This window comes from Nuphar pumila, chromosome 1 (genome assembly GCF_984573655.1).
Source record: "Nuphar pumila chromosome 1, dmNupPumi1.hap1.1, whole genome shotgun sequence".
NCBI classification, from domain to species: domain Eukaryota; kingdom Viridiplantae; phylum Streptophyta; class Magnoliopsida; order Nymphaeales; family Nymphaeaceae; genus Nuphar; species Nuphar pumila.
Genome location: NC_143249.1, coordinates 32,982,477 through 32,999,348, shown reverse-complemented (window position 1 = coordinate 32,999,348; position 16,872 = coordinate 32,982,477). Strand labels below are relative to the sequence as shown.

Sequence of the window (16,872 nt, the reverse complement as noted above, 5' to 3'; positions counted from 1 at the left end):
GTTTTCTAGGACAACTTATCTCAGACAAACTGAATAACAATAACTATTTAACCTGGAAGAGGCAAATACTGCCTTTCATTAAGAGCCTCGATCTCTATGGACACCTAGATGGAACGATCTCTGCACCATCAGAATTTATTGTGCAGGAAATTGTGGACGATAAGGGAGAGACTTCTAACAAGTTGATTCGAAATCTTGAATTCACCACTTGGAGAAAACGAGATCAAGTTGTTGTAGCCTACATTACCTCTACTCTTTCGCGAGAGGTTCTTGTAGGTATTCCAGATGAGTGCTCAGCAATGGAGTTGTGGGAACAACTTGCGAAGACCTATTCTCAAATCTCAGAGGCAAGAATTATGCACTTGAAGAGGGAGTTTCAACTCCTAAAGAAAGAAAGCATGACTGTTACAGAGTATATGAACAAGGTGAAGATCATCACAGATCAATTGGCTATGGTGGGCTGTGTGATTTCTGATAAGGACAAAGTTCAACAAGCGCTAAACGGGCTTGGATCAGATTATCATATGTTGGTAACATCTCTCTTGTGTCTTCCTTCACTTCCTAACTTTGAGGATCTTCGGGCAAAATTACTACAATATGAAATTTCCATTAAAGGAGAAGATGTAGGCAACAATTCAGGAAGCCAAGAAGTATTGTTTACAGGGACAAATTCAGGAAGAGGACGTGGCCACTTTCGAGGAGGACATGGACAGATAAGAAATAATCAAGGGGGGCGTGGATTGTTGCCCACGCCTAGCATGCCGTCAGGTAGTTTTTCGGGAAATCACAATTTCAAAAATGTTCCAACTTGCTATTTGTGCAACAAAAAGGGACATATCAAAGCAAATTGTTGGCACAACCCGCAAAACAAAGGGAAAATGAATGGCACAGGATCGTCAAGCAAGGGAAAAGCTGGAGGAACTCAATGGGATGAAGACAATGTCAAGAGTCTTTTAATATCAGCTTTGTCAGGATTGAATTTCAAACAGGGTGATCAGGGAACTTGGTATATTGATTCTGGAGCTGCAGCCCACGTGACAGGTGATATTGGTAAGAGTTTGAAACCTATCCCTTATCATGGAAATGCAAGTATTAAAACTGGAGATGGAGCTCTCCATCCAATAACTTACACTGGAAATGTGAATATTCCTCTTTCCGATGGTTCCCTAAAATTGTCCAATGTTTTTCATTCCCCTAATATTGTCAAAAATATCATTTCTGTTTCTAAATTGGTTAATGACATTCATTCTTGCATCGAATTTACTCCTTCTTCTGTCTGTGTCAAGGATCCACTCACGAAGAAGACGCTCGTTGAGGGAGAGCGAAAGGGAAATATGTATATCCTCAAAGAGACTTCTTCACTTGTTCGCAGAGCTGGATCGAAATCGTCAATTGGTCAACCATTCAAATTAGATTCATCTAAGGATTGTTTGAGTTTGTCTTCGTACAATAAGCCAAATATTTGGCATTGTCGTTTGGGTCATTGTAATAATTCTTCTCTTGAGAAACTTGTGTCAAGTGGACTTATTTCAAGATCAAGTCCGCATAATAAGGTTTATGGTTTTCTTTGTTCTAGTTGTCAGTTGTGTAAGAGTCATGTACTTCCCTTCAATTCAATAAATGAAAGAGCTTCCTTTCCTTTTGAACTTATTCATTCTGATGTTTGGGGACCTACTCCACAACCCTCTTTGTCTGGTAGTCGCTACTATGTCACATTCATTGATAGTTTTTCTAGATATACTTGGATTTATTTTATGAAATACAAGTCTGAGGTATTCAAATTCTTTCGTTTATTTCATGCTCTTGTTGTCAATCAATTCTCGACAAGTATTCAACAATTCCAGTGTGACGGAGGAGGAGAGTATCTATGAAAGGAATTTACTGAATTTCTTCAAAACAACGGGATAAGGCGTAGAATATCTTGCCCACACACACCACAACAAAATGGGGTCGCGGAAAGAAAACATCGTCATATTGTTGAAAGTGCCCTAAGTATGCTGCATGACACTCATATTCCTTTAAGTCTTTGGACAGAAGCTTTCCACTCTGCGGTTTATGTAATAAATCGTTTACTGATGAAAATGTTGAATAATTTGACTCCTTATTTCGTGTTGTTTGGTACCCAACCTCAATACAGTCAACTACGAGTGTTTGGATGTGTATGCTATGTTCACATTGACAGTTCCCAACGTAATAAATTTCAGGATAAAGCTTGTAGATGCAGGTTTGTTGGGTACGCTGAAGAGTATAAAGGATATCGATGCTATGATCCAGACACTCGACGCATTAAAATCTCACGAAACGTTGTCTTTGATGAGAACAATGTTCAGATCTCGAACAAAGAAGCAAGGGTTACTAAGGAGGAAGAAAGCTATCAGTCGTGGCTAGCGAATGAATTATTTGATCAGCTAGAAATGGATAACTCTGCTCCATGTCACACAGTAATAGATGAGTGTGAGCCCATGGAAACCAATGCAGAACCTAGTGGGAACATGTTGACAGTTGCTCAGGGATCTACTGTGCCTCCCATCGCAGAAGAAACCTTGACATCAGGTACTGCTCGTCCAGATGGCAGAAGATTCAAAGGGGCAGTGTATGTCAGAAGAAGGGACACACCCCACATAACTGAGCATGTCAGACGTTCGGAAAGGATCAGACACCCTATTGAAAGATGGGTAAGCTATGAGAATTTTTCCACAGAAATGCAGTTATTCGTTGCACAGGTTGAAAAACAAGAACCCATCGATTTCTCCCAAGCCTCCTTGTCATCAAAATGGGCAGATGCTATGAATGAAGAAATGGGAGCCTTGCATGAATGCAGGACCTGGGAAATAGTTCCTAGGCCTCCGGATAAGAATGTTGTAGGGTCTAAGTGGGTATATAAAATTAAGTACAAACCTGACGGATCCATTGAAAGATATAAGGCAAGACTAGTCGCTAAAGGCTTCACACAAGCATATGGAGAAGACTATGACGAGACCTTTAGTCCAGTTGTAAAAATGGGAACCATTCGACTTGTGTTATCCTTGGCGGTTCAGCATGGATGGTCTCTAAGTCAACTTGATGTTAAAAATGCATTCTTACATGGCGATCTGAAGGAGGAAGTTTACATGGAGCAGCCTCTTGGTTATGCAGAAAACAATCCTGAGACACATGTTTGCAGATTGCGACGAGCCATTTATGGACTAAAACAAGCATCTCGGTCATGGTTTGACAGTTTCTCCATTGAAGTACAGCGATTTGGATTTGTCCGTTCTCAACTTGATCATTCATTGTTCATTTTTCGAGAACATCAGGTCAACACCTTACTTCTCATATATGTAGATGACATTATTATTACAGGAAGTTTTTGCAAGCATATAGAGGCTACAAAGATCCTATTGAATCAGAAGTTCAAGATGAAGGACCTGGGTGTCCTACGATATTTCTTGGGGGTTGAAGTGGATCGACAAAATACTAGCCTCTTGTTGACCCAACACAAGTACGCTCTGGATCTTCTGGAAAAGTCAAGAATGAAGAACTGCAAGCCATTGAATACTCCTAGCGTGTTAAACCATAAACTCAGTGCTCAAGATGGGGAGATCTATGAGGACCCGAAATATTATCGTCGCTTAGTTGGGATGCTTCAATATCTTACTTTTACGAGGCCGGATATTGTATATGCAGTGAATCAAGTCTCTCAGTTCATGCACGATCCACGTACAGAACACATGAATGCAGTTAAAAGAATTCTTCGGTACTTGAAGGGTACTCTTGGAGATGGGCTTGTTTATCGTCAATCAAAGGCAAAAGGAGAACATAGACCACTAGAAGTGTATGCAGATGCAGATTGGGCAGGAGATCCAGACGATAGAAAGTCAGTCTCTGGGTATTGTGTGTATGTTGATGAAAACTTAATAGCATGGAGTAGTCGGAAGCAACGTGTTGTTGCGCGTTCAAGTACAGAAGCTGAGTACCGATCCATGGCCTCTACCACTGCCGAAGTTACATGGTTAAGACATTTATTAACAGAGATAGGAGAAAAAGTGAAGGTTGCGAATCTGTTTTGCGATAATCAAAGTGCCATTCAAATTGCTTTCAATCCTATCCATCATGGTCGAACGAAACACATAGAGATCGATCAACACTTTGTCCGACAGAAGGTAGAGGACAAAGAAGTTATTCCAGTCTATGTACCAACAGAAGATCAAGTTGCTGATCTACTTACCAAAGGACTTACGAGTGCGCGGTTTTGGTATCTCAAAGGCAAGTTGTCCATGGTACAGGACCATGCACAACTTGAGGGAGGGTATTAAGATTGTATCATAAACTGGATCGGGTTTTCCAGTATGGGTCGGGTTGTCCAATGTAACTTGTAAGTTTATGTCTGGGTATGGATCCAAATACTTGGTCCAACCCAGTTACTGTTTTGTATATGTATATATAAACATAAAGTAGGGCACAACTTCATTATTGAAGTCCCCTTTTGCTGCCGCAGCTCTCTCTCTCTCTCTCACGCCTCATTCTCACGTTCCAGCAAGATCGAGTGGGCCATTCTAACATGATGCACAAACTAGAAAGAAGCAAATAAACAATGAGCAATTCTTTCAATTTATGAGAGGGTTGCGACCCGAGTTTGAGCAAATGAAAAGCAACATCATCTATAGAAGACAAGATGAGCTTCCTCTAATTCAAGAGGTTTTAACTCAAGTTTGCATGGAAGAAACTAGATTAAGGTCTCAAAATGAAATAAAAGAAGCTAAGGACAATGTGTTGATCGTTTCAAAATCGGGAGCCAACACTCACACATACAAACCTCCACACTTTTACAAGAACAATAACTATGGAAAGAATTGAGTGTATTAGGGTAAAGGAGATGGAAGGAAAAGAGGAGGAATTTTTTGTCATAATTGTGGGGAACCGGATCATATCAAACCATTTTGTCTGGAATTTAAGAACAAAGAAGAAAAAAAGGCTGCCTTGGTTGGTATTTCACAAGTTGATCAAGACTCTTCAAACAAAACAATTTTAAACATGTCTCTTTCTCAACTCGTGGAAGCATTGCAACATCTTCTCAAGGACAATCCATGACTGGTGCCGCCATCGCCTCTTCTTCTCCTTCATGTATGACTTTTTAGCTTTTAAACTCGGTGCATCATTTCATATGATAAATCTATACTTTCCAATTGTAGAGGTTCTACTAGTAAAAGAAATGTTTGCACTGTCGATGGAACCTCTCTTGATATTAATGGAATTGAAATTTTTTAAAACATCATAGTTTTAGTATTTCTCAAATTAGATTTATTCCAAAACTAAATTTAAATTTACTTTCTATTTCTCAAATCACTAATCATGGATGTATAGTCTCCTTTACTTCTAACCAATGCTTAATACAGGAAGCATTGCAACATCTTCTCAAGGACAATCCATGACTGGTGCCGCCATCGCCTCTTCTTCTCCTTCATGTATGACTTTTTAGCTTTTAAACTCGGTGCATCATTTCATATGATAAATCTATACTTTCCAATTGTAGAGGTTCTACTAGTAAAAGAAATGTTTGCACTGTCGATGGAACCTCTCTTGATATTAATGGAATTGAAATTTTTTAAAACATCATAGTTTTAGTATTTCTCAAATTAGATTTATTCCAAAACTAAATTTAAATTTACTTTCTATTTCTCAAATCACTAATCATGGATGTATAGTCTCCTTTACTTCTAACCAATGCTTAATACAGGATCTCTAGTCTGGGAGGCAGATTGGAGAAGGGCATAGAGAAAGAGACTTGTATTATATGGATCAGTTGAAAATTCATGTCAAGACTTTTTGCCTTAATGTTAAAAAATTGGACAAAGTTTTGTGACATCAAAGACTAGGACACCCTATTATGTATTAATTATACAATATTCCTCATCTAAGGATCTTTTGTAATGAACAAATCTCTTGTACAGATTGTATTCTTGTAAAAGTAAAATCAATTCCATATCAAGAGAGGACTTTCTCTACTACTAAACCTCTTGAATTAATTCATTATGATGTTTGGGGTCATGCCCCTGTTGCCTCCAAAAGAGGATATACTTATTATGTTACATTTGTGGATGATTACTCTTGCTATACTTGAATATATTTCCTCAAACATAAATATGAAGTATTTGAGAATTTTAAAACTTTTCATAAGTTAGTGACAAATCTCTTAAAATCCAATATATTTATTTCTCGTTCAGACTCAGGGAGTGAATATATGTCTAATGATTTTCAATAATATTCAAGAGAAAATGGAATACTTCATAAAATGTCATATGCTAATACACCACAACAAAATAGTTTGGCTGAAAGAAAGCATCGGCACATAATAGAAATCATGAGAACTATTCTCATATCTAAAAGTGTTCCCAAATATTTTTGGGTTGAAGCAGCTCTCACCGTTTTATATCTTATAAATAGACTACCTTCTTCAAAAATTCAAAATCTTTCATCATATGAAAAAATTTATAATATCTCTCCTAATTATCTTAGACCAAGTGTCTTTGGGTATAGATACTTTGTTCTCGCCCATAAGAATAATAAATTATCTCCTAAAGCTATTTCATGTATATTTTGTAATGAAAAGAGGCGGAAGCACCAATATAGCAAAAGCACTCTTTAAGAGTGTCACCAAGAGCCAAGAACACAAACACTAGAGGTGTACACACAAAACTCACAAAAGTAAAAAATGACTTAAAGTCATAAGTTGAATATTATTGAAGAAAGAAAGAGAGGGGTGAAAAACCCATGTTGTGGTCTTACAAAAAGGAGAAAAGAAAAAAGAAAAAAAAGAAAAGAAAAAAAGGAAAAAAGCAAAAAAGTAAAAGAGAAAAAAGGTATATGTGGTTTTACAAGAATACCCCTATTGGGTATTTTAAGAAATGGAAAATTGTATATATATACATATATGTATATATATACTTATATATATACGTATGTATATATATAAGTATATGTATATATATACATATTTTAACACGCCCCCTCAAACTTTACGGAGAGAAGACCGAAAGTTTGCCAAGAAGAAACATAAATCGTGGAGTTGGGAGCGCTTTGGTGAAGAAGTCAGCCAGTTGATATTCTGAAGTGACGTATGGTAATGTGATAGTTCCTCTGAGGTACTCATCTCGAACGTAGTGGCAATCCATCTCGATATGCTTGGTCCGTTCGTGAAACGTATGATTGCTTGCAATGTAGATCGCACTTTTGTTATCACAGCAGAGCTTGGTGGGTGAGGAAATGAGGACACCCATGTCACCAAGGAGTCCTCTGAGCCACACGATTTCCATTGTCGTCATTGTCATAGCCCGATATTCAGCTTCAGTGGATGATAGTGAGACCTTTTGTTGCTTCTTACATCTCCACGAGATGAGAGATTCACCTAAAAAATGCAAAGACCAGTAGTTGAGATACGATCATTGGGATTTCCTCCCCAGTCAACATCAGTAAAAGCAGTTAATTCAAGAGATGAGGAAGAGGATAAGAAGAGTCCCTTGGATATGGTATTTTTGATGTATCGCAGAATTCTCATTACAGTTGTCATATAACCTGTAGTAGGTGCATGCTGAAACTGGCTTGCAGCATGAACTGCATAAGCTATGTCTGGACGGGTGATGGATAAGTAAGTGAGAGATCCAATTAATTGATGATAGGGAGTTGGATCCTCAAGAAGAACACCATCCTCAAGTCTCAGTTTTGCATTGATAACTTCGGGAGTCTCAACCTTCTTTTCATCAGATATTCCAGATTTGGTACAAATGTCTGCTGCCAATTTCATCTGAGATAAAATGTATCCTCGTGGGGAGTATGCCACTTCAATTCCTAAGAAATATCTCAAGAATCCAAGGTCAGACAAATCAAAGGTTTCTTTTAACATAGACTTTACATCATTTACCCCCTTTTTGTCATTCCCAGAGATAATCATATCATCAACATATAATAGAAGAATAACGATGAGATTACCTGTTTTCTTAACAAAAAGAGTTGTGTCAGTATAGCAAGAAGTAAATCATAAATTGATTAAAACACTACTAAACTTATCATACCAAGCTTTAGGAGCTTGCTTAAGACCATATAGGGCCTTTTTCAATTTCAAAATTTTACTATTTAAATTCATACCCGGAGGTGGTTCCATGTAAACTTCTTCATTTAAATTCCCATTTAAAAAGACATTTTTGACATCTAATTGAAAAATAGGCCATTTTTTAGCAGAGGCTATTGCAATAAGAGCTCGAACACTAGTCATTCGAGCAACAGGGGCAAAGGTTTCATCATAATCTATCCCATACTCTTGGGCATATCCCTTGGCCACTAACCTAGCCTTATATCTTTCCAATGAACCATCACACTTAGTTTTTACTTTAAAAACCCATCTACATCCAATGGGTTTCTTGCCATTGGGAGGATCAATGATTTCCCAAGTTTGTGCCTTTTTAAGAGCATTAAGTTCTAGTTCCATAGCTTCATTCCAATGAGCATATTTTTAGCATCATTGTAGTGAGATGGTTCATGAAAGAAGTGAAGAGCAAGTAGACATGCTCGATAGTTGGGAGAAAAAGAATCATAAGAAACAAATCTATTTGGTACTTTTGAAATACGATTTGATCTTCTTTGAGAGGTTTCTTTGATTGACTCACTTTGAGAGAATTTTTCAAGGGCACAAGGTGGATTTATTTCATTTCTTCTAGAGTAGACTTGTATTTGTCTTGACATATTTTCTTCTAAATTTTGATCATCATTTGGATGTTCAAAATGATCTTCAATGAGAGGTTCACTAGGATCAATATGATATCATCTATGATGTTTTTTTGAGGCAATAAGTCAAATAAGAAGGAATAATCAATGTTTTCATTTGGTTGGTGCGAAAAACCATTTTCTTCTTCAAGGAACGTGACATCCTTTGAGATATAAAGTTTGTTTTTTAGTATGTCAAAACATCGATACCCTTTTTGTTTTTCGCCATATCCTAAGAAAATGCATTCAATAGCCCTAGGAGAAAGTTTATCATTTTTGTGAGTTAGAAAAAGCATTTACATCAAAAAATTCTTAGTCTTTTATAATCGGGAGACATATTGTAAAGTTTTTCAAATGGAGAGAGATTTTTCAAAGAAGATGAAGGGGTTCTATTGATAAGGTATGTTGAGGTTAGAACCGCTTCGGCCCAAAAGGATTTTGGAATATTTTTTAAAATTAATAACGTTCTTGTGGTTTCTATTATGTGCCTATGCTTTCTTTCTGCAAGACCATTTTGTTGCGAAGTGTTGGGACAAGAACGTTGATGACAAATTCCGTTTTCTTTTAAATAGCTTTGAAAATCATTGGACATGTATTCGCCTCCCGAATCGGACCTAAGAATAGATAAGTTTCCCAAGAATTGATTTTTAACCATCGCATGGAATTCTTTAAAGAAGGAGAACACTTCGGATTTGCGACTTAGGAAGTAAATCCATGTAAATCGAGTGAAGTCATCAATAAAGACCACATAGTACGAAAAACCTCCTTTAGACAAAATAGGGGAAGGTCCCCATACATCGGAATGAACAAGTTCAAAAGGCCGAGTGGTGAAGTAACTTCTTTGAGGAAATGGAGTAGCTTTAGATTTCCCAAAAATGCAATCTTTACAAGCCATGTGATTGTCTTTACAAGTATTGTTCAAAAAAGGAAAAAGAGACATTTTTACAAAATTTGGATGACCAAGTCTCTCATGCCAAATTCCAATACTTTTGTCTTTTACAAGATTGCAAGATGACTTAGATGGAAGAGTCAAAAAATCCATAAAATAGAGATCACCCATTCTATGGCCTTGCCCAATCAGCTTCCCTGACTGAAGATCCTGCACGGTACAATCTTTAGGTGAGAAAGAGACTTGGCATCCATGATCGGTGATTTGGGAAACGGAAAAAAAAAATTGATTAATTTTTTGAACGATTGGAACGAAAAAGTTTTGAGAATTTTTAAAATCAAGTGTTCCAATACTTTCAATTTTCAAAGATGTCCCATCGGCCGTTGAGACATAAGAGGATATGGGTTCGGAAAAAACATTTGAAAGAGAGTTTTTATGAGATGTCATATGAAAAGAAGCACCGGAGTCTAGTATCCACATACCTGGAGGTGATGAAGAATAGGCGATGGCGGCTCTGGATGTTGAAGAAGACGTCTTGAGAAGATGTTGGAGAACTTCAGAGATATGATTAAGAGTTTCTTTGATATCTCCCTCTTTGGCACTTTCTTCTTTCTTCTTTGGAGAATTTTCTCCAACCGCGGCTGCTTTTCCCTTAAGTTTGGGACAAACCGGTCTAATGTGTCCCGGTTCATTACAATAATGGCATATCACTCATTTTCTAGGCCCATTGTTTTTGTTAAAGTGAGGAGGTCTATATGCTTTTACATTTGATCCGGGCCTAGTAACGGTCAAAACTTCATCACTCTTAATGCTTAGGCCAAGTCGAGTTTCTTCTTGGCATATTTCGGCAAGGGCGTCTTCTATGGGTAAGGCTTTGCTTCTATGGAGAAGGGATGCCCTAACTTGTTCAAATTCCGGTCGAAGACCATGAAGGAATTGAAAAAAGTGCTTATTTTCTATTTGTTCCCTTCTTAACTCAATATCTTCCGGGGCCACCCATTTGGGCTCAAGAAGAGCAAGTTCATCCCAAAGAGGGGTTAGAGAGCTAAAGTAATCCTGGACACTCATATCCATTTGTTTGGTGGAACGGATTTTTTCTTGACAAAAAAATTGTTGAGCAAGATCCTTTTGGGTATACATACCCTTAAGGAAAAACCAAGCCTCATTGGCCCTTCTAAATTTGGCAATATTAGCAGAATTTTTAAGGTCAACATTGTTCATAAACCATGCCAAAATTTTGGCATGGTTACTCTCCCAATCCTCAACTTTGGATTGATGGTCATTGATAGCTTTGATGCGCTCATCGCCATCTAAAGCTTTTTCAACATCATTTTCGATTTTAGTGAAAACAAGAGAGGGTTCGGGAGTAGTTCCCATAACAAAACCCCAAAGTTTCTTACCTCTTAGATGATTTTCCATAGCGGAGGCCCACATAAGATAGTTGGACCCATTGAGCTTAAAAGAAAGCTCAACTTTAGAATCACGTTCCATCGGCACCAAATATTCTTCCTTTCTTCAAAAGCTTGAGAGGCACACGTCCCAAGATAACAAAGAGAAGCCCAATCACCAACCGAGCTTTGATACCATGTAATGAAAAGAGGCAGAAACACCAATATAGCAAAAGCACTCTTTAAGAGTGTCACCAAGAGCCAAGAACACAAACACTAGAGGTGTACACACAAAACTCACAAAAGTAGAAAATGACTTAAAGTCATAAGTTGAATATTATTAAAGAAAGAAAGAGAGGGGTGAAAAACCCATGCCTTACAAGAGGAGAGACCTCCTCTATTTATAGAGGAGGGAGTGCAAAGAAAGGGACCACAAGGGGCTCCCATGTAGTCGTTGGGAGCCCCAACGACTACATGTGTGGGGCCCTTGTGGTCTTACAAAAAGGAGAAAATAAAAAAGAAAAGAAAAAAAAGAAAAGAAAAAAAGGAAAAAAGCAAAAAAGTAAAAGAGAAAAAGGGTACATGTGGTTTTACAAGAATACCCCTATTGGGTATTTTAAGAAATGGAAAAATGTATATACATACATATATGTATATATATACTTATATATATATATATGTATGTATATATATATATATACATATTTTAGGATATGGAGGAAACCAAAAAGGATTTAGGTGTTATGATTGTTAAATTATGTAATCAAACTTGTAATTTCGTATATATATTTTATATATATAAGGTAATACATATACATATATATAATATATGTATATGTATTTACCAATTATATATATAAAATATATATAGTCATAGTAAGGGTAGTTTAGGAATTTTACACATATTCTTTTTCAAGAATATGTTTTTTTGTATTTTCTTTTTTTCTTTTTTCTTTATTTATTTTTGCTTTTTCATTTAATGCATTGTACATGCATTGGGAGGGGCCCAACCCACTAGTCGTTGGACCCCTCCAACGGTCACATTTGTGACCGTTGGAGGGGCTCCAACGACTATGTGGAGCCCCTCCCAAGGCCTCCTCCAAAGCCCTATATATATGGGCGAGCCTCTTGTATTTCTTCAAGGGATTTGGGATTATAGCCCAACCTCTTTAGTGTTTATGAAACTTATGGGTGCAAGTGCACATTTGTGATTCGGTGTGTTGTGTTTGTTGTGCACAAGTGTTCTTGGGTGTGTATGTTCACACATTTATTCTTAAGGTTGTTGTGTTATCGACTAAAGTATCTTGTTGAAGATACTTTTACAATGATACTAAAAATAACAAGCTTTATATTTCTAAGAACCTCACATTTCTAAAACAAGAAAATGGTTTTGACACCATCTCACCCAAAGATGAAAGTGAATACAAGTTTTTAGAAATATCCTCTCTAGATAAAGACATTAATGAGATAACTTGCAACGAATCTCAAGCTAGCCCTACGATCATCCAAATGCCATTCAATATCAAAGAAGACAAGATAATGAACTAAGTGCTTTTGAAAAATATTTAACCATAAAAGAACAAGAAAACACAAGAATTAGGCACTCAAAGAGACCACATAGAGTCCCAGATAGATTTGTGTCATGTGAATCTTTCGAACCTTATTATAGGGTCAGTTTAGCAAAAATTTATTCATACTTTGAACCTTCCACATATAATCAAGCAAAGAACTATCCTAAGTGGTAAAATGCTATGAGTGGAGAAATTAGAGCCTTAGAAAATTCTCAAACTTGAGAATTGTCTGATATACCAACCAACAAGAAATCAATAGGATGTATATGGGTCTTTAAAGTCAAAACTAGAAGTGATGGATCTCTAGAGAGAGATAAAACTAGATTAGTAGCTAAATGATTTGCTCAAGAATATGGTATTGACTACGCTGAAACATTTACTCATGTAGCACGTATGACTATTGTTAGAATTCGCATAGCCATAGCCTTTGTGAGGAATTGGCCAATTTATCAAATGGATGTTAAAAATATTTTTTTAAATAATGATTTAAAAGAAAAAGTATATATGAATCCACCCCTTGGATATAATGTTCCTAAGGACAAAGTTTTATGCCTTAGAAAGGCTTTGTATGGTCTTAAGGAAGCTTCAAGAGCTTGGTATGATCATTTTAGTCTTGTTATGTATAAGCTTGGATATACTTCATGCTATACTGACACTGCTTTTTTTATTAACAATTTCATGGCAGGTATTTTTATTTTGTTACTTTATGTTGATGATATGATTACTGAAGCAGATAAACAGGGAGTAGATCAAGTTAAATTTATTCTTAAGCAAAGTTTTGAAACGACTGACCTTGGTCTTTTAAGATTTTTCTTAGGGATTGAGGTTGCATATTCTCCTAGAGGGTATTTCTTGGCTCAATCTAAATGTGCAACAGAAATTATTGACAGGTTTGGCATTAATGATGATAAAAGAGTGGATACTCCTGAAGTAATAAATGCAAAGATGAAAGTTGATGATGGAGAACCTCTGGATGATCCTACTCCATATCGACAGATGATTGAGGCGTTGACATACTTGACTATTACCAGACCGGATATAGCGCACACAGTTCACACGACCAGTCAATTTCGACATTCTCCTACCACTTGGCACATAAGTGATGTGATGAGTATTATTAGATATTTGAAAAACTCTACTCCTAAAGGATTATTTTTATCTTCATCTTTTCATCTTAATTTAATTGCTTATTCTGACTTTGATTGGGGGAGACCCTAATGGCAGACGCTCAACTACTGGTTTCTGTGTTTTTTGTAGGAGATTCTCACGTATCTTCCATAAAAGCCGAATATCGAGCTATGGCAACAACCATGACTGAAGTTGTTTGGTTGAGGTGTCTTATCAAGGATATGCTGTGAAAACAAGAGTACCATCTATATTGTTGGAGATCATACTTTTCATGAGCGCACTAAACATATTGAAATGGACTGCCATTATGTTCGAAAAGAATTTCTGAAGACCATTTCACTGCCATATGGGACTTTAGAACATCAGCTTGTAGATTTTTTCACTAAAGTCTTGCATTTCCCAAGGTTTCATTTTTTGTTAGGCAAACTTTTGGTGGTACCACCATAAGTTTGAGGGGGAATGTTAATGTAAACATATAAGTGTGTATATATATATAAACATATGTACGTTTGTACATACGTATCCTAGGGTCATTTTAATCTTTTCACACATGTACAATGTTTTATAAAAAAGTATTTTTTACTTGATATAGTTTTTTATCCAATCCAAATTCATATATATATATATATATATATATTTGTGTCCAAGTTTCTAGTTTGTCAAGACTCGTTGTGTTTCGATAATCGGGTCAATGTCGAAGTAACATAGAATATACATATATTAATAATATAATATATAATAAACATATAATAAAAAATTACTTTGCATACATATATGTATTTGTAATAAATATGTCATATATCAATAAATATTATATACAATTTTTTAAATATTTCACATAAAATATAAAAGTTGTCATGACTCAGCTGGGTCACCAAGTTGACCCGGCCAAGTCATGAGTCATTGGGTTCTTAAAACCATGCTTGTTAGGACTCTTCAATAGTCATAGTTGAAGGTAATTTTTGCTTGATCTGAACCAGTAGATGTATTTATCGCAAACTAAAAATTACATTTTGGATCAAATTGACTTAATGAAAAAACTTGAACCATCTTATCATCAAGTTTTAATGTGATAGCAGCCGTTGATTTTTCTATCTAAAAAAACACCTGACCATGAAAAATACCTAATCTAATACATGTTTTCTAGTGAGTAAATTGTGATAAACACATCTACTGTTTCAGATCAAGAAATAAACACCTCCAACTATGATTTTTGAAGAGTCATAACGGAGTGGAGTGACTATCTTTTTGGCGGTAGGATTATCCCTGCTCTCTCTCTCTCTCTCTCTCTCTCTCTCTCTATATATATATATATATATATATATATATATATATATATATATATATACACACATACAGATAACATTAAATAATAAATCTAAGTCACTTGAAGTGTACTGCAATCAACAATAAATTAGAAAGTAGACAAATAATACAAAAAACAATCAAGGTCATAAAAAGAAATAGATAAACTTAAAGACAAAGTGTTGACCACGTCAGACACAGGTTTGTCTGTGTCTAGGAAGTGCAGTGGCATGGTGTTGTGTCCAGTGAACTGTCCATGTGACATAGCTTGGAAGTATATGACATATATGCTAAACTAGAAACAAGTGTAAGATCTACACATACAAAGCTATTTCTAACCTCGGCCACAACTAAGATATATCAAGTGCTTAGCCCAATATATTGATGAGATATATTAGTGCATGTGAAGCCAAACACTTATAAAATAGGGCAATCCTAAAGAAGGTCGAAGTCGGCCATCATGATGGCCCATAGCCCTGAACCTTCCACTTTAAATATTGTTACCTCCATCCTCACTTTAGAAGTCATTCTCATGAATCTAATTTTTTAATTAGTTATGACAAGAAAACAAAAACTGAGATTGAGTGACAAAAATAATGGCTGCATACCTTTGCATAAGTATAGTACGAAAGCACCTTCTCCTCTATAGCTGAAAAGGACAACATTAGGTCTTTTATATCACCATCCTCTTCATTATCCCTCTCCCTGAACATATCATGCTATAAGAGAAAGAAAAGATAGAGATATTTGAATGCAGAGTTCAAAAGAAACAATGGTAAAACTTGTATCATGGGATTTGTTCCTACAATACAATTTGATTTGTGTAACCAAAGTGATGCCCAAACATAACAACTCATAGTGGAACCACAAAACAACTGATCTATCAAGTCTAATTGCACACAAAATCCTAAACTGATACTCTCATGCATCTCATTTTCGAAGGTACATCCAAATATGTTCAGTGAGCTACAAACTACCTTGAATATGAGAGACACAGACATACATGCACGTACTCACACACATGCACACACAAATATATACAAATTTGTGCACCCAATACAAAGACACGCATGCACACACATACACAAGTACAACTTAGGCTTTTGATTTGAAGCATCAAAAACCTACATTTCCTCAGATAATGAATTGAGGTTTGTGTATGTATATGGAACTCACTGATTCTGAGTGTACTGCTTAGATCCAGAAGAAGGCATGCCTCTCAATATGGAAAAACTTCTGGGTTTTCAGTAAACATCTCTTAAGATGCCCAATTTGGTGGGACAAGTAAACAACTATCACATAGACACGGCTACCAAGCAGCCATACCCGTGTCGACACTGTTAAATTATATATATATATATATATATATATATATATTTGGGACCAAGTCAAACTGGTTTGACTTACTCCCAATGGCTAGCCGTTGGGAGGTCCCTCTCTCATTTCTTATGCTCTCTCTCTTTTCCCTATTGTGTATAAATAGGGGTGTTCCCGCCCTTGTTATGTATATTTTTTGCACACTTGTTTCATTGAATAAAATATATTTTTTATATTGTGTGTTTTCTTGTGTGTGTCCTTTTTTGTGGGATTTGTGAGTATATTCCTTAGAGAACACTTGTGATTATCTACTCAAGTTGATGAACTTTTGGTTTGTGATTGAAGACTCTTTGCATCCTTACATGGTATCAAAGCTTGGCTCTTTATTCTCATTCAATTGTTCTTGATTGAGACATTGGTGGAATGTTTGTGAGATCGTGATTGTGCAAGTGCTTATAAATTGTGATCATGCATCATTAGAGAATTCAAGTGCTTGTGTGGTATCGGTGGAGTGCTCGTGTTCTTCATTTTGTTTTCA

General features: G+C 36.2%; 1 protein-coding gene across 1 annotated transcript in view; it reads right to left on the bottom strand.

Moving 5' to 3' along the window:
• LOC149848616 (exocyst complex component SEC5A-like) overlaps nucleotides 1-16,872 on the bottom strand; it is a 162,755-nt gene that overhangs the window by 30,069 nt on the left and 115,814 nt on the right. The window contains exon 16 of the mRNA XM_089996544.1: nucleotides 15,626-15,722. Coding sequence (XP_089852670.1) covers nucleotides 15,626-15,722 — 97 coding nt within the window. The remainder of the gene's footprint in view (nucleotides 1-15,625; nucleotides 15,723-16,872) is intronic.